The following is a 19,981-nucleotide window of genomic DNA, read 5'->3' on the forward strand; positions in this document are numbered from 1 at the left end:
GCCCCCCCCCCCACACACACACACACACTTTAGAAAATGTGGCGCCAGCCGTGGGAAATAGTTGAAGAGTTTGACTGCAAAACGACTTAAGTCCATTCGGATCAATTTAAGATTTTTCGGGATTGAATCTGAAAAAAAAAAAAAAAGAAAAAAAAAAAACATCTATTGAGGCGCCTATAGTAAGATATTATTATGGGATATTCTTCATCATAACTTCAGTTATTCCTTACGATGATGAAAGTAACGTATTTCTGGAAAGATATCATTTCGCTCTACAAGATGACGGATCCAATGTTAACAAAACGGTTCAATTCTGTGCCTAAATTCCTCAATTAATTTGTAGCTTCATTCTTTCTCACGTTATGACATCAAATCCATGATTTTGAGTTGTCTAGAAAATGACAGATTCAGAGCCTAATCTGCGCGGGTAAGAGGCCTTTCTTTTCTTTTCTTTTCTTTCCTTTTGTCCTTTATTTCGTTTCCTTTTTTTTTAAGGGGGGGGGGGCTTGTCAGCTGAAGAAACTCTTAAGTGGTATCTGGAAGTTGAGCTGAAGGCCTTTCCTTGTTTGTTTTGTTTTGTTTTGGTTTGGTTTGTGTTTTTTGTTTGTGTTTTTGTTTTTGTTTTGTTTTTGTTTTTTTTTTTGCTTGTTAGCTTATGAAACTTGCCCCAGCCTTTTGAATTTCAGTGGCCTTGCGAGTGAACGCGATATTTTTTTTTTTTTTTTTTTTTGGGGGGGGGGTGGTTAGTTTGTTTGTTTGTTGGGTTTTTTTGTTTGTTTTTGTTTGTTTGTTTGTTTGTTTGTTTGTTTGTTTCATGTTACGGTTCAGTTTCGTAGTCATATGATTATTTTTGTCATGCTCAGTATAGTCAGGCTACGGAAACAGGCTCTTAACATAGAGGGCGACAGGAGACTGTGGTCCGATCAGTGCTAAATATTCGACGGTAATCTCGGAGTGGTCGATCGGGTTTCGGTCAAGGTTGTGTATCACGCCTATGCCGTTCCCTGCCTGCACGTAGAGGACGCTGTTGAAGAAAAAGAGGAAATTCACCTGTGTTGTTCCTTGGGTGTTCGCCGGATGTGTGCCGATGTAAGCAGAGAGATCAGTTTTGCGCCATGCACCGGTAGAGAATTCCCATAAGTAGACTTTGTTCACCGTCGTCAAGTAAACTCGATTCGCTACAATGTCAAGAATAGGAACAATTTATTACGTAAAAAGTTTGGTTGCAAAATAAACATGACGCCATTTTTAAACCTGTTAAAATAATTGAAGAGGTCGGTACAGTATAGTGCTAACCCACACTTTTGATTTACATGCATTTTCATAATCCTTAATATCCTTCACTCTAGCCTTCGTGAAAATATCATATTTGAATTTGACCAATAAGATGGTAAAAATGCATGCATTCATGTTTTATTACTGTTCAATGTATGGACTTTCCAAACATTAAACAGCGATTATCTCAAAATGATTATTGTGTGGGTTAGCACTATATTGCACCGACCTCTTCAATTCCATCCTCAGATAGAGTAAAATAGAACATTTCCGGTAATGCCTCGCTTGAAAAATAGCAAGGAATATAACCTCGGGATTTTACTGGAGTTATCGTAGATATGTTCAAAATCTTATTTTCCTTTAGAACAGTTTAATATCTTAACATACGCTAAATGAATCAATTTGTTTTGCGACCAAATTGTTCGTGTATAGCGAAATCACTTTGACAATAATAATCATAATTGCAAGCGTATACCTTGACAAAATGTTAATCATAATGACTGATTACGATAAGTATGGATATGACCTATTTCAATAATCATAAATACTGCCAAAATTGTAATAGTGATAGTATTGTTATCATTATGATTATTGACAATTACAAATGCAGCAGAATATTAAGTAAGGAAACAGCTTGAGGCAGGTGTTTTAATTGTATTTATGCTTATTACTCTCTTATCACAATTCACATGAACTATAATATCGGTAAATCTAGTCAACTGGCGTGACTGGACTTACTTGTAATTTGGAGTAGCGACATTTCACCTGAAACGTCGCTACTCCAAATTACAAGTAAGTCCAGTTGACTAAATTTACCAATATAGTTCATGTGATACTTTATCTGGATGACTGAGAACATTCACAGACGTTACTCTCTTATGGAAACATTAGCCTTCCTAGATTATTCTCGCAATACGAGGGAGGCCAAGGTTTCCGGCTTAAACGTGTCTACGTGCATGTTAGCATTTATCGAGTTGTTTTTATTAGTCTGAAAGCAATCAATAAATCACATTCATCCGAGCCACGTATTTCAAATCGTGTTTGGACTACTGATCTTCTGCAACTGTTCGGTTGATTCTAAGTATGGGTACCCTATGGTTTTTGAAAGGCCTACATTGACATGGAGCTACGCAGCTTCACCTTGTATTCGCCTCCACCAAAGGCCTATCATGTGCATATGATACTGTATTCGAATCGAGTGTATTGGCAGGACATGGAGGGAGTTCACGGAATAGCTTGTAATACTGATGTATCAGCAGTCTGAATACAGATTATGAACCCTTTTCAGACAAGTAGCGAAAAACGAGTGCAGAGTAAAGTCTGAAACATCTCATCCGAGATCTCGTGTCACGTGACTATGATACAGTCACGTGACTACAGGAATACCTATAGTTGGGTCGATGCTTAAAGTTGTAGGCAGGTTACCAAGAGTAGCATCAATAGTTTCGGTCGAGCCAGTTCCACTTAGGTGTTTACATTTTAGTCCGTCATTATCAGTCCAGTAAGCAAATCTGCGTGAAATCACATTATGAGTATATTAATTATCAAAATCACATGCTGAGTCACTTTGCCGATTAATGGTATAAAAAGAAGCAGCAAAAATGAATGAATGGATAAGTGAATGAATTAATGAATGAACAAATTTACAGATAAATTAATAGATGATTAAATAATTAATGGAATAGATGAACAAATATATATGTTACTTTCTTAATTTCTTAATAGTTAATTGATTAATAGTTAATAGGATGCATTATTATGTCATGTACACAGACAATATCGAAATACAATGACGGTTTGATTCAAATGTCTCTCTGCATTTGAACAACATGTCATATTCGATGTATTAAACACACACACACACACACACACACAGAGAGAGAGAGAGAGAGAGAGAAATATGAATAAAAGATGGCACTAGTCTTCTGTAACTTGCTGAGCTTTTAAATCATCCCAAAATGATTATAATGTGAATAATGATGGTTAAAGGGTGTGTTCAGTTCTGGTCGAGGTGTAGATTTAGCTTTTAACATTTTGCGAGATATTCAGAAACCACTTTTTGAGATGTAATGGGGAATGCAGTTCTAAGGGGTATCAAAAGTTTATTCGATGAAAATCGATATCCAAAAACAAGGTGAAACAAAGAGATCCTAATAAAGTTGTGGCATGTCGCCTTTTATTATTATCACTTTTTTGGTGGATATCTCAGCCATTCGAAAACCAATTTTCATAAAATAGATATTGAATCCTTCTTAAAATTACATGCTCTTTCATATTTCATTAGAGGTTTCTCATTATCTCACTTAGGAATGTTCAAAACATGAATCCCTACCTCAACCAGTACTGTACAGTCCCTTTAAGATAATCATAAGTTGCTATACAATCATCCTAATCATCACAGTTATCAGTACGATTACAATAGTAACTAAGGATGGAAACAATGATGATAATAATCATATAAAAATATGGTAATAATAACAATAACAATAACAATAATATTGATAATGATACTGGTCAAGAAATGTTTTCCAAAAAATGTGAAATTTCAAAATGTCATATCTTTCTTGTTTCTTATCCAATTTTTGTCATTTTTGAAACGTTTTTTTTTTTGCTCTTTCTTTTCAGTATACATGTATCTATTTCTTTAAGCAATGAAAACAGAAAGTGAATTGAAAATGAATGAGGTTCTGGACAAGTAACCAGTATGATATACAGCACTGGACTAGAATACAAGAGGTCGGCCCAAGCATGGATGGCGCAGCTCTGCTCAGGGTCATCCCACCAGACCGACACCCACGAGTCATATAGCCCACGAGTCTGTTCGCCATCGGAAAGAAAACGGTCCTTGAGTCGTACGGCTTATGAGTTCGATACCAGGTAAAAATAGCCCACGGGTTGGACATTACAACACGCGGCTTATAATGCGTCGATGTCATGGGCCTCGTTTGCTAAGGCATTTCAAAATAAAGTCCATTTATAATACGCTGTATCATTACTGATACTCTCGACGCATAAGAGCCTTATAAGATGCAAGAGATGGTTGTGCACACATAAACAGCTAACCCTTCTAATCCGATCCCCATCCAATAATACATAAAACGTGTCGAACTCATGTGCTGTTACGATGACTCGTGGTCTGTATGACTCGTGGCTGTATATGACTCGTGGGCTGTATGACTCGTGGCCGCATGTGACTCGCGGGCTGTATTACTCGTGGCCTGTATAACTAGTGGGCTATATGACTCGTGGCCTGTATCTGTCTCGTGGGCTGTATAACTATCGGGCTTTATGACTCATGGGCTGTATTACTCGTGAGCTGTATGATTCATTGATGTCTTTTTCGTGATGCACCCCTCTGTTCACCTCTGTTCGTCGATGACGAGCGCCCTCACTAGACTTGTCAGTAAGACGAAGTCGTTTCGGCCAGATTCGCTGTTGTCCACGTGGATGAATGATATAGCGAATCCAAATCCGTTATTCTCCAAAATATGCGAAAAATACAGAGCTCGGTCTTGTCCATCAAAGGCGACCTCACGGGGAGCTGTTTAGGACAGATTCCAGATTATGAACGGCTTATGCTAACATTCTTTCAAAGAGTTAGGTTACCACATGGAAATCAAACAGATAAACAAAACAAAACAAAAGAGGCGCATATTTCATTAAAATTCGACGTGTAAAACGAAGTGTAAGGCATTCGAAAGTTTTAGAGTGAAAGATCGCATGGAGTGATATCTCATCCACATTATTTTGATACTCTGCTAATGTTTTAAGGTCATTTGTATACTTTACTCAAGTTTTTGTTCCTGTTGTATTCCTAAATGATTAGTTCTGTGTCCTGTGCCAAGAACCAATCAGTGTATAGAACAGTGACTTATTTTATCTGTAATTAGATTTTTACTTTCTGAGTGATTAAAACAAACTTGAGCTAGCTGGAAATGAACCCCTCGAACATTACATTAACCGTCATAGAGGGAATACAGCAATGAATGGCGTAAATGAACCGGCACTCATTTGATTTTATTATGTCAAAGCCAGTTGAGTTTGAAGTAGTGACGTTTTGCTTCTATCAGCAAGTATGGTTCTCAACGTACGTGTGTTTGATCCTTCAAAGAGCGTCTCCTTCGTGTTACTCCCGATGTCACAGCGCCAAATACGAGTTCCCCCTTGCTCTGTCCAGAACACATTGCCGTCTCGTTCGTCAACAGTCATATCAATCAGAACGGTTTCGAAGCTTAGCCATTCTTCCTCAGTTGATGTAATCTTCCAGAATTTACCCGTGTACTCGTCAGCGACGATAGCAAGTGCACCTGTATGTTCGATAGAAAAAAAAAAAAAGAAAAAAAAAGAAGAGAGTCATTGCATATCACCATTTCACAGATTTTTTTTTTCTCATCGGTCACTCATTCGAAGCAAGAATTGTTGATTCCGGTCCCCCACCGAAGTGTATTGGATCGCAGTCTCATGAATCCGACTTGGTTGGTCGAGTATCCGGCGACTGCCATCACACAATGATAATTATTGTCATGACGCGCGTGATCCTCATCGGACGATCTTGCTTCATCGGATCACTGCCCGACATGTCTTACTTGGAGCTGATAATCGACCAACACAAGTCAGATCCATTGGACTGCGATTCGATACGCTTCGATGGGTGGCCGGAAGCGATAAACCTATGATAGCTTCCGATAAGTCACCGATGAGAGAAAAATCTCTAAGGAATGGGGTATTAATGTTGTATCATGCATTCTGCGATGGTCCAATAGACACATTAATCTGGTTTCTTGACATACTAAAATCCATGACCTATAACTGACAAAGTTGAAGTTGTGCAATTAAAGGGTGGATTTACTTGAAAAGAGCCACGATTCAAAAAGGTTACAATCATTTTGTCATAGGCCTATACTATGAATTTCTTGCAACACTCTTCGGATTCTCCAACAATATAGGAAAACATCGTAGCGCTTTTTATGTAACGGTCGTTGATGGCCGCTTTGATATAAGAAAATGATCTTAGATAAAGTTGTTACGTTTCTAAGAAATCAAATATTGATTTCGAAAGAAGAGAAAAATAAAGGACAAGCGGTTTGGAATTTCATTGACGAGAATAGCATAGAACATTGGAAAATTGTATACGTCAAAGCCGATGAATTCATTTTCGAAGCTTTTAGCGATGGCGTACTTGAGGAGTTGACAGTTAATACAACCTTTATAGCCTAAACATTCATCTCCCCGTCTAAAATCATTTTGAATGAAACGATAGAAATGGTTATGTCACGATTAATTGGGAAACTCTAGTATTTGCTTTGATTTTAACATTATAGAGTTGACATCTATTACTTAAATGACAAGTTCACCGAGAAGTGTAGATTGAGCGAAAGCAGCAATATTTTGATTTAAGACATTGGTGAAAGTTTGAGTAAAATAGGACAATCCATCAAAAAGTTATGCATTTCTGAAGTTTCGGTGGCATCAAGGCTGAATGAGAAGACTATTCACTGGTTTGTCGCCTCTCTATGGGACGATATAAAGAATGTAAAGAAATAATGTTCAAAATATTCATATTTCTAACAAAAAGTATATTGCTTGCCTCTTGCAGAAAGCTGAGAAACAAACCTTACAATGTGCCATTAACGTGTCAAGAAAATTTATGTCTCATCATAAATTAAATTTTGTGACATTTAATTACAACTTGTAATTTAATCAAATTGAATGGAGCTTATCAAAGGGATGGTGAAGTTGTAAGGTTGAAATGGGACTTCAGGTTCCCAACTTTTGTGAGAAAATGAGAAACCTTTTATGAAATATGAGCGACATATTCGTTTGGTTCAGTTCAAATCATTAGAAAAAAAAAAAAACTTTCATCGCAAATTGAAAATTGAGTGAAATATACCAGGTAGTACGAATGTAAACGTTTATTATATCTTTGTTTGAAATAGTGGCTTGAGATTTTAACTTTTTGACAGATAATTAGAACCCAATTATAACATTAAAGAGCATACAATTAAAAAAGGAATTCTAAGTTTATCTTTGATGAAAATTGGCTTTGAAATGGTTGAGGTATACAAAAACAAGGAAGTCCTAATAATTATAAAAGGAGGGACCCATATTCTATTAGAACCACTTTGTTTTACTTTGCTTTTCGATATCTTAGCCATCTCGAAGACCATTGTCATCAAATAAGCTTTGAATGGCCTCTTAGAATTTTGTATGCTCTTTTTATATTTCATTTTGCAAATGGTTTCTATCTTCACATAATTATCTGGCAAAAAGTTAAAATCTCATTCCCCAATCTCCACCAAAATCTATACCATTGCTACCTGATATATTGCACTCAGTTTTCAATTTGCGATTAGAGCTTTCATCATTTTTTTCATCGCAATCAGCCACAGCGAAGTGTCGCCTTAAGCTTGGTTAAACTTGGTTAAAAGAGAATGTATTGTATTTGCAAGTTTCTCACAAAGTCATAGCTGTTCATGGGTCTGCACATCATTATTTGATCAGTTCATCGCTATGATTACTGATCGTCTCGTGTAAATAACTATGCCAAGCATCGATTATTATGGCGATTTAATTACCGTCATGTACATATTTGTACATGAAATCCGCTTAAATTAACAAGCATTCGCTACGCCATGATACAAACCTGCCGGGGCGGTGAAATGCGCTGGCAGTGTACTGCCCAACGTTGTTGGTGTGGTGGAACCTTCGGGTGAAGTTGGAAAGCTGGCTGTGGAACTTATCGACGTTGTAAGCTGCGGAGAAGACGAAGTCGTATCCATAGCAACGTCCAGCATGGTCCTCTGCATGTCGGCTGACGTCATCACAATTGTTGATTGAGTTGTAGTAGGCCTATTGGTTGCTTCTGACATGTCTGATGTCTTTATTGTTTGATGTTCAGACGTAGGTTTAGGCGAATGGCTGCCCTCTGTAGCTATGAGTTGTAGGGATTTGATAGATTTTTGTTATTATTATCAAGCAAGCAACATTAAAATCGGGAGATAAAGGTATCAGTAAAGATGTGGTAGAAAATAAATCTCATATCCATTGATATAAGCCTACCCTGCCTAATTAGACAGCGTACTGCTGTATTAGATATTTCTTTAGGGCTAATGATATTATCTCTTCAGTAACTAGAGTAATTGCCAATTGTAAATACTCTGTAAATGCTACGGAGCTAATTTTAGCTCCTTTTCCCGCTCCTTAGGGAGCGTGATTAGGGACCAGTCCATTTGGAGTGAAATTTGGAGCGAAAAATTTTCACTCTACCAAAGAGTGAAAATATTTCATCTTTTAAGAGCGAAATCTACATCTTTTAAGAGTGACTTTTAGCTCCTCATTCGAGTGAAATGATTCTGATTTACAGTGGAAATCTTCACTCTTTTCAGAGTGAATTTTAGCTCTTCAAGCGACGGGTGCTAGTCTTGGTTCCAGGGGTAGGGAAATCATTTTGATTTACAGGGGAAATCCTTACTCTTTTCAGAGTGAATTTTCGCTCTTTGAAAGAGGGATGCTAGTCTTAGTTCCAGGGGATTTTTGTTTTTATTTGTTGCACTGGTATTTACACACGTCCAAGCGTGCACACACACACACACACACACACACATGCACACACACACGCACACACACACACATACACGCATTCACACACACACATATGCATATACATATTCCAACGTACAGGTACATGCAAATATACATACACTCTGTCACTAACACATTTACATGAATAATACACTGCATGTACTATTTCGTTTGCATTATTTCGAGTGTTGTTGTTGTTCTTTTGATATTCAGGATTCTATGCATATCATTTTAACAAAGTTTGATCTTGACAAACTGATATAGTTAAAGCTTGTCTGATGCTTGTAGGACAACTTGTTGGTACAATATGTCAGGGGTATTGTTCACAACAAATGCTAATTATGTATTATGCAGAGTGGCTTCAAGCATTTAAAGTTCCTATAAGTTCCTGGAAATGAAACATCCATAAAGAATGTGAAAATATTTCCAAAAGTGGCCTTTTGAACAAATATGTAACTACATGTATTTCATCTAATTTCGCCAAATATTAGACAATTGAACATGTGAAATATTGTACAATATTTAACAAATTTAATAACATTCTGTTTTTGAGGGCAATTCCAAACTAAGAGAATAACAAATCAGATCTGATGACATTAAAACCTGAAATGCAAATAGGATGCGGGTATATCTATGAACACACTTAGAAGCAGATCATTTGTCTTTACATGTGCAGTATTGAAAACCCAACTTGGAATGCAAGTGCATGTACAAATGAATGAGTCGCTGAGTAATACAGACAACTGTCGAAGAGACATGAGTAAATTTGTTCCTGACAATGATACAATACTTTAATAGCAAAAACTCTAATTATCATGGGGGGTGGTGTACAGACACTAAAATTTGGCGGGTGTTTCAAAAGCCTTATGCAACCCCTGATTTGAAAGAGCTGAAATATGTGTATGTTTGGGATCATACTATCTCTCAGATAGACAAGACTGAATTACATGATATGCACATTCACAAACAAGACAATTAATTTTACAGCAACAGTGACGCGTCAAATTGCCACCATTCCTCCACTGAAGCATAGGGCTATGTCATCTTTGACCATAGCAATTAGAATAATTCATGTACACATTGTACAGGCTTTTGAACTTTTTAAACAGTTTTGTTTTATTTTTATTTATCCATTTCATTATCATTATTTTATTTAGCTTAGTGGGAAATACAGAATTGAAGAAAATTTCATTAGTTCTTGTCTAGGAAGTTACCAGTAACTGTCTAAATTCATTGAACCATTATTTTGTATGATTATCCTACGGCAAAAAGTACATGAATACTCTTATTTTTCTCCCTTGTATACGAAAATAATTTGCCTTTATAAGTCAATCATATCATCCTACTTGAAGAACTTTGCCAATTTGCTGGAATTTGCAAGGGAAATCTGAATGTCTGCGTAGGTTATATGAAGGAAATGTTAGATTTTAAATTGCTAATAACATATAAATCTATGTGAACATTATTCAAAGAATGCAATATCCTAAAATTCATGTGTACAAAAATACAACAGCATACTGCACAAGTGTATCACAATTGTACATTTTGTAAAGCAATGAGATCATCTACCCAAACATTCAGTGATCAAGATTGAAAACCACTTTCAGAATACATATTCAGATACATTCAAATACATGTTTGTCATCACACATTTTGTGAATTGTCAAGACAACTGGAAAAGAGAAAATCCAAGTAACAAAGTCACAAGACATACATGATTATGATTACGTGCCTTTGTTGACCTCCATTTTCTGGCCGATCTAGCAGAGGCACGTTCTCACCGGTGGCTTGATATCAGCGGGGATCCATAGATGAAGGAAATAAAAATGTCAAGAGTCTGTGATCGACAAGTCTATTGTTGGGAATTCCATATTGAAAGTGAACAGGTGATCCAAAGCCTGAAAGATGTCTTCCTCTCCAAGAAGGGTCGTATCATCAACAAAAATTAAATACCGTTGTTCCTCCCGCCCACCAGCAAAAAAAAAAAAAACAGCAAGAAGGGCTGCCTAAACTCTTGGTCTTCTTCTTGTGCTGCTGCATCATTATCTGTCCCAGAGTAAAGAATAGAGTACAACAATACAAATGAAACATGTGAATAACTATTATGCAACTCCAGAGTTCTGAATTTTTTTTCTCTTTCTCGTCTAAGTGTATGAAAGTGGATTATCACAAGAAAGTGCACATTGTTGGATGATATCAACTTATGTAATCTAAATTTGAAACACAGTCTGGGAAATTTAATGGACATATTCCCATATCTTGTAAACAAACTTTAAATATTATAATCGTCTCTATCACCACAAAAAAAAAAAAAAATGTGTATAAATAAGGATGCATTTACATTCTGAAGTATGATGCCATGATTTCAAGGCATGGAAAGGTGTGACTAGAACATAATTGTAAAAATATAGAATGTGCTAACGGTGTAAAGTCATAAATGTGCCTTGGAGACAGTATACTTCAAAACATCTGTAAAAGTAATTGGATATTGTTAAAGAACCATACGTTTCTTGTAGCTTAAATCAACAGGTTAAATTCAACAGGTATTAATGTCACATGGAAGATAGTATAAAATGAACTCACAGATCTTTCTTCAAAGAGATGCAGAGAGCACTGTCAGTTGTTGGCTCCTTACTCTTTCCTTCCTGTCTTGATGCAGGATGTTGGCAGAAGTTTTGTCAACAGCACCAAGGCTCCTTGGTCTCCTAAAATTCACATAAAATTCAAATGCTTTCAAAGCCTGCCAAACATTCTACTGTAATGGGCAACAGTCAATCTCGGAGGCACAATAATTTGAGAGAGCGAGATAGAAAGAAAGGCATTCATAAGATCATTAACATGGCCAATTGAGGAAATTACTAATCTGCACATGAACAGAATTAGTACAGTAGAGAGGACAGTTAGGCAACAGGGTCAGTGTACAGTGTTCCTTGTAATTAAATCATGTGGGGCTATTCTCTGTTTTTGCACAATTTTTTTTAAAGTGCATTTTCCATGTACATGAACCCAGATACATATTATGTGTTTTATCCAACAAAATAAATAGAAGTTGAACAACTCAGGTCACATTCTGCAAGAGAAGAACAAGTAGAATCTTGTATATGGGTAAGGGTGGGAAACTGATTTTCAGAATCCTCTTTCTCTTATTAAGTGAAAGTGGTTCAATATCTTAGTTGTTTTTGTTGTGATGTTAGTGACTAAATCATATCATTTTAATTTGCTATGAGGCTACACTCACCTAGATCCATGGCATAGTCAGCGAGATGAGACCCTTAGACTGGGCTACCTGCTGGGAAGGATTCTTCAGCAATGTCAGATCCCCAGCTTGAAAGGAAATTTGAGCCGTTTCCGGGATTGATCAATTCAAACTCCATACTGATCTGTGTAGCGGCACATCAGTAGACCTGTATGAAATCAAAGCCGAGGTGAAACATGAGAATATATTAAATCAATCTTTAGTGTACATCACTACCCTAAATGAAGTGGGCTGTCAAATGGTTTCAATCAGCAATACGGATTCAGTCAGTGAGACAATTTTGGGGAAAATGGGTGTTTTGTCTAGGAGTTTGCATTATTCCTCCTTCATTTTCAATTCCAATTATACTTTATTTTCATCAAACAAAAAGTAACACATCATACAGAGTATTTTGTCAATTCATACTGTTGAACAAATTGAAAATATAAGTAAAGTCATAAAACATAATACGAAATAAATGCACAAATGATTCAATTCATACTGTTAAAAAATTTGAAAATACAAGTCATAAAATGTAATACAAAATAAATACACAGATAATCATATAACGAGAAAGCATAATGCAATACTAGCTAGATCTAGTAATACATAAAACGATAGAGGACTGAGTATAGAGATTTTCTAAAAAGGGCCTCCTGTAAAACGAAAATTACTTGAAAGCATAAAAGATCCTATAATCTGTATCTGAATCAGAAAATGTACTGTATAAGCACCTGATAATTGACATATAATTGACAACTTGTAACCCTCTAACGTTAGAATGTCTAACGTTAGATTATCTAGATCTGTACCAGAGAAGTCAGAACCAAATTTGCTAAGAAATGGCCAACAAAACAATATAAAAAATAAAGAACAACATGAACACATTGACACGCACACACACACACACACACACACACACAGCAGCAGCTTCACACACAAGCGGAAGCCTACAGTGCCCGGGTTCCATGCATCCTCACAGCTATACAGATACAGTAAGAGTAGCTATGTAAAGTACGCACGCGGGAGCCCGTCCTGGGCCCTTTCTATGCCATTATTAGGTCCGGTAAGGTAGTCCCCTTGCAAACTATATTGAGACAAGACACTTAACTGTAGGCCTACCCCTGTATTCTTGAAAGCTTCGACTATCCCAAATGGTGTCTATTTCATCCCTCTGAAAAAGCCCACAGCCTGTTTGAATTACAATATTCCGGTACTGGCGGTAGAGTTATATGTTACATGGGTCTATCAATCGCGTCCAGGATCATGACAGGCTCACGTAGCCGGCTGTTGGGATAACGTACTACGCATACTTTATAATTGCGATTTAGAGTTAGAATAGAACTAGAAATATTGGTCTGGTGTAGTCCAGCTGCTCGTCAGAGCTGGCACAGAAATTTCTTACAGAATTATAAATACCTTTTATGGCTTAGGTTTTGTTCGTTGCTCCCATATCTTGATTGAACCGAGTCGTCCTCTCGTAGTCGTATGCCGGCCAGACGTGCATGATGGCGATATTATGTTGTACGTTATTAGTGACGGACGGCACTGCACTGTTTACTAATACATTAGGGACCTACGTGTACGTATTGTAGGTAGGTCGGTCGCAAGAAGTTAGTTGCTGGCGACATCGACACCAAAATCAAAGTGAGAAACCCGTCACCCTGTGCGATATGCGCATGCTCCATTATTCACTCTCCAGACCGAGTGAAATGAGAATTCTCATCAGACAAGCGTCACAACAAACAGCTCCTTTACAAAGAGCGAAAAGAATTTCATGGTACAAAAAATCAGCTCGTGGAAGACCCCAGGGACCCGTTATTAGCTCCAAAAAGTGTGGAATATCACTCGTACACGTTTCGCTCGAAATCGGAAGAAAAGTTTTCCTCGGTGGTGGGGGCGAGAAGGTATACATACCGTCTAAAAAGACTGATTTTACAGTCTTTTTCGAGCTAATCACATTTAGGTCGAGAAAAAGAGTGAAAATTTAGCTCGCTTACATTTACAGAGTATTTCCATCAAATCAATTCAGTTTTTGAAATCTAGTTTAGACCCAACAAGCATAAGTGTCTCAACTTTGGACAAGTCGTATATAGAGGCAAGTTTTCTGGCGGTTACATACAGAGATTTGTTCATAGAGGTATGCCTGAATTATTGTCCTTCCAACCCCCACCCCACCCCGGCAGACTGGTCAATAGAAAACGATAAATAACTCTACTATAGTGGATAGTATAGTGGGATGACTCTTGTAATGAAACATAACAACAATAACAGAGTAGCGTTCGAAGGTGCATGCAGTTTTATGAAACTGACCACATTTCAGAATTTAACGTCGTTTTCTTTGTCTAAAGAATCTTTTATTCCCTTCCTTATAGATGGACTCATTGATGGCTTATTGACATGAATATTCTCTCATCAATTTTATTTATTATCAAAATTATGGAAGGAACGCGAAAGTGGTGTTGAGTGATGATCATGAATCAACACAAATCAACATGCATTTGTAGGTCATCAAAAAAAGTTTAATGCTAGTGTTGCCATATTGGGCAAACTACAAGTGAGCTGTCGGGTTGTCGACTTAGCGTACAGGGTGAGGGTCGGCATGGGAAATGATGACCCTTATGCATTGACAACACTCGCATTTGTAATCTTGGCATATAGGGTAAACGCACCTCCGTTGTCCCGAGGACGACACACGATGCTCCGACGGATTCCGGAGATCCCGAACGGGAATATCAATTCTTCCCGCGGGAAAAGTTCGATCACCTTCCCATTGTGTCGAACTGGGCGGCACATATTACTCTCCGTATCTCGCGTGCAATTCCCGGTGTTAGAATTGGTAGATGGTGATGGTACTAAGAGAATTGTTCCAGCAACAGCTATAATAAAATTGAATCCATTAACGGTTTGTTTGTTTGTTTGTTTGTTTGTTTGTTTGTTTGTCTGTCTGTTTTTTTCTAAATTGTCTATACCTGGTTTATAGGACATAAATCTTATGAAAGGCAACGCTGGACATTTCCCCATGTATCTACAAGATGTTGATATTAATATAAAAGTGAGCTGATACCTGATTTATAGGTATTCTTACCCTTGATTTTGTAATTCTATTCACCTCGGACATTATCAGATGTTTTATCTCGTTCCACGTGACAATGGTGTAATTATCAATCAAACAGTGGAACATGAATTCATAGGATTATAGCTTATTCATACGAAAATCATTTTTTCTCCGGTGGACAGAATTACACAAGGGGGCTTATGTGTGGTGCATGCATAGATTTTTACAGTATACATAGTCACTAACACGTAGTAATTCACACATGAAAACTCATAGGGTCACCTTGTATTAATTGTACACCAAGGTATCCATGTCCCATTTAGTTCACTGCACCAGGGGCCCGTTGCATAAAAGTTACTATTATGGTAACTTTGCCATCCAATGGTAACTACCATGGCAACAATACTCAACAGCCAATCAAAATCAAGAATTCCATGAAAGTTACCAGTGGATGGTAAAGTTACCATAATTGTAACTTTTATGCAACGGGCCCCAGGGCCCAACTCCCGAAGCCAACATCCCGGCAGTATAACGTACGTGCTGGGATGTCAACTTCGGTAGTTTTATAAAACGGGGCCCATATTTACTCATTATTCTCAATTGAGCCATCACATCAGGGTGCAAAACCGGCACATTTACGACATATCCGAGTTGACATCAGTAAATACTACAAATAGATATTTATTTCCAGTTCATTGGTTTACTAAAAAAAAAACCCAACGAACAAACACAAACAAAAAACAACGTAAATTTCACACCGTATCAATGCAGGGATATGTAATTATCATTCATATGCAGATACATTCGTATTCAATTCGGCTATAGTCTAATTTCAGTTTATATAATCATACATGATTATATAAAGAGCACAAACATAATAGAAACACAATTTTCTGTGAGGGTTTCATTGTCATTTCAATAATCTTTCAATGTTCCTTGGCTGCATATCCTCATTAAATTTGCATCGTTACAAAAAACAAATAATGACAATGATGACAGTTTAAACTGTTTTGCGATATAATTCGTAAGGCTTAAACAGCCCAACTCTGTTATACAAATATGTATTATAATCTATTATTATATAAACATTACAAATGAAAGGTCTCATACGCACCATTTGTAACACAGAATGTTAGAACGATCCTGAAGACGTTGGTCGCCAAGATGGATGTGCAAGTGCGCTGGTTCAAATGAAAAGGGAATACTAAATGAGCGTAAATCAAAGATATGTTTCGGAGAAAGTTATTCCGGGGCCTATAGGCTTAAGACAAATACACAGCTCGACAACAGATCGACGATTTTACAAAGATGTAGGCTCAAAATACCGGAAAAGAAAAATGAGTCATAGTTTAACTTACCCTCTGCTTCGGCAGTACCATGTTTCATTTTCCTCCGGCGTCCTCTTTATTTGTTTAACGTATACTGGAGGCGCGGAAGGGAGAGAAAATAGACGTTCACACTAATCGTGACTACACTGATCAGAGCATGCATCCCACCACCGACAGAATAATCGTGTCGGCTGACTGCAGCTTGTAAAGCTCCCTTGTTACAGTTCAGGAGCGCCGAACATACCAGGAGCGGTGCAAATAACTCTCGAATCAAGTCGCATATCTCCCAAATAAACAGTGCTAAATTGCAACCAATAATTAAACTTTTAAAAGGCAGGAAACAGCGTGAAAAGCAATGAAATTCTCTTTCATTGATTTACACTTCATTACGCTCTTATTTCCATTCGTTAGTTGACGTCCATTCTACGCTATAGTATGATACTATTTTGAAATTAAGTTTATATGAGTTGAGTCCTAAGATAAATTCGACGTGTTCTCGTTTTGGTGCGCACGGAAATGTTCGTCCGCACCATTTGATTTTAATAATCACTTTGATTCGAGAGCTCCGCAATCTGATCGAAATCTGACACAGATAATCACTGATTCTCCTGCCTTCAGCTCTCATTTGTTGTGATGGCTTTAATCCGAATCCATTCCAACCATCTCCACTTACTGACAGGAGTAAATAAACAGTGCTGTTAGATGTTTGTCGTGTGTGAAGATGAGTCGGTAGTGGTAACTCGAGGAACCAGGTGCACTACGTGAAAGTAATGATTACAGTACAAAGATTTAAAATTGTAACAAATTTACCTTGCAGCGCCTCATGGCAAACAGCACGCATGCGCATTATTCTCCAGCTGAAAGTGATCTTTGTAGTCTTCCTTGCATTTTGAAGCTCAGTTTGCCTGTACTCCTTCAACTTGGCATCCATTCATTCTATAGGTTTTTTTTTTTTTTGTGAGCAGTGGCAATGGCAAATCTTGATACAAGCAAAGCTCTCGTATAATGTTTCGTGAACCGAAAATATGACAAATTAAGTAGAGAGTATGATATGTTATACTTTCTACTTGTCATACTATTTCGGTTCATAGGCCAGTCATCAATGGTCATGTGATTCTAATGATAATAACTGTTGTATATTGTTTACCAGTACCATTGTCAATATCGTAATTGTGTTAATCGTCGTAAGCTGTATTTATTATGAAATTATACATTTCATCAAAATGATTGTTATTTCACTCATTTAAACTTGATCCGATACTAGAGATCGGTGTAATAATCGTGACAGTGATGTAATTATACGTAATGAAAAGTTATAACCATACATCATAATGTTTACATACGTAAATTGTATGACATGCATGTGCGGGTCTCTTTTATTCTTCATCATTCAATGGGGATGTTTATTTCCCCTCCCTCTTTTATTTTCACTGCTGTTGCGCAATCGGAGGGCTGGAAAGATTATCTGTAAGGGAGTGGCCCCACGAGCTCGACACTCACGAGTCATGCATCCCACAAGTTCGACATTAGGCAAAAATGACCCACCAGCTCAGCATTATAGGGAAATAAGGCCAGTGAGCTTGACACAATGGGTTAAAATATTAATGAGGTCCACAAGTTAGAGTCTGGTCAAATGAGGCCCATGACCTTCACAAGCCAACGAGACCAACACTGCGCTTACTTAAAACCCGGTGATGTATTGTCAGTCTTGTGGGCCTTTTTTGCTTAGTGTTAAGCTTGCGGGCCTTGTTTACTTAGGGTTGAGCCTGCGGGCCTTGTTTGCTAGGGTTGAGCTCATCGGTGGGCTATATTTGCTTAGGGTCGACCCGATGGATCGTATCGTGGGCCTATACATTATTTTACTTGACGGGCCTTGTTCACTAAAGGCCACCGCACACTACACGATCACACTGGTCTTAAAGTCTTAAGCCAAGCTGGGTCTTAAGACCATCCGTACGACCGGACACCGCACACTATACGACCAAGCCTTTGCCCATATACGAGTAGGCTTACTGCGTGCGCTTGCATTTTACTGCATTGTGAATGGCTGAAAGCCTACGACCAATCGTAGAAATTCAACATGTCAAATCTCTACGACTGGCGCTAAGACCCAGTCGTACGACTAGAAAATGGCAAGACTGTGACGTCACACTTCTAGTCTTAGGTCGTAAGACCGGTGAATCGGGGCAAAGTCGTGTAGTGTGCGGTGGGCTTTAGTGTCATGCTCGTGGGCCATATCATTCTTGGGTTGTATGACTTGGGGGTGTAAAACTTGTGGGCTGTATGACTCGTCAGCTGTATGGCTCGTGGGCAGTATGACTGTATGGGTGTCGAGCTTGTGATGTACACCCGGCTGCAATTTGTTGAAATCTAGGTTTTTTAGTTTCATTTCACAAGATAGATCACACAATCCCTTTCAAGTTTTATCGCCCTCCTTGAGTGAAAATATTCGTGCTGTCATTATTTTTTCCATTAAAAGGGCCAGATTTTCAAGGGTTTATATAAGCCTGTGTCATTTTGTACATCTGCACCGCTGTTGTCTTTAGAACACGGTCGATTGAAAATACAAACATAAACGACTGTAGACAATTAACGACTGTTTCGCAGAGTGTATACAATGTATTACTCTTTAACGGGTTTTTAAGTAAATAGCAATCCCCATCACGATAACTAAATTTCATTAGCGGTGACATTGTACGAATATAATTGGAAGAGAGAATATCCGCATCGCTAGCGATGTTAAATACCAGCCCAAACATGTCACTCTGTCCAGGTTGTGAATTACTTTGAAGCGTTGTGCAATAACAACTGAGTGTCATCTATACGACGGACGTCGAAGGGGTTCTATACCTCAGCCAGTAATAACAATTCATTACTCTGATGATCGTACGAAGAATGAAAAGCATTCAAGGCTATAAATCTATGGCAGAGTGACAGCGAAAATCTCTTTCACGCTTTATTAATGTACTGCGCAATTAACCCTGAAAAGTACCTTTGTGAATAGTGTAACCTCAGCATTTCAGATGCTCAAAGGACGAAAGGTCTCTCTACCATGTCTACAACAGCAACAAAACAAACCAACAAAAGACAATGCCCTTCCGCTTCCACCTCTTCTTTAAAAAAAAAATGAAAAAGTAACTTTTATTATGTACCATGGTACCTGAACATTAGTTCATGGGAGCACTGTGGTATAATGAATAACTCTCGGAGGTCCCAAGTTTGATTCCCGTCAAGTGTTTAGGTCCTAATTGGGTAAGACGATTAATTACCTAACATGTCTCTCTCTAGACATCCTTGACCCATGTGCATTGATGGACAAGTGATAATGAACCCTGGAGTAACAATAGTGACTGGGGACTTTGGTGAATCATCCAGTGCAAAAACCGAAAGAAATTACCCTTGTGAATAAAGAAGATCATGGTATATATATATATATATATATATATATATTTTTTTTTTTTTTTTTTAAAGTGGATGCACTTTCCTCTATTCTTCTCTTCCCCA

At 37.7% G+C, this 19,981-nt stretch overlaps 1 protein-coding gene and 1 long non-coding RNA gene across 2 annotated transcripts; both read right to left on the minus strand.

The window, feature by feature from the left end:
* Positions 1-278: 278 nt before the first annotated feature.
* LOC140236199 (uncharacterized) lies at positions 279-8,196 on the minus strand. Its single transcript, XM_072316166.1, has 5 exons — positions 7,919-8,196; positions 5,367-5,582; positions 4,639-4,816; positions 2,662-2,786; positions 279-1,178 (listed from the first exon to the last, which is right to left on the minus strand). The coding sequence occupies exons 1-5, from the start codon at positions 8,142-8,144 to the stop codon at positions 874-876; spliced, it is 1,050 nt and encodes a 349-aa protein (XP_072172267.1). The 5' UTR covers positions 8,145-8,196; the 3' UTR covers positions 279-873.
* Positions 8,197-9,014: 818 nt separating this feature from the next.
* Positions 9,015-13,634, minus strand: LOC140235977 (uncharacterized). The gene is made up of 4 exons (XR_011901727.1): positions 13,511-13,634; positions 12,095-12,260; positions 11,440-11,561; positions 9,015-10,902 (listed from the first exon to the last, which is right to left on the minus strand). It is a non-coding gene; the product is annotated as an uncharacterized lncRNA (long non-coding RNA).
* Between the last annotated feature and the right edge of the window lie 6,347 nt (positions 13,635-19,981).

The sequence above is a fragment of the Diadema setosum genome, chromosome 12, assembly GCF_964275005.1.
Source record: "Diadema setosum chromosome 12, eeDiaSeto1, whole genome shotgun sequence".
NCBI lineage: Eukaryota > Metazoa > Echinodermata > Echinoidea > Diadematoida > Diadematidae > Diadema > Diadema setosum.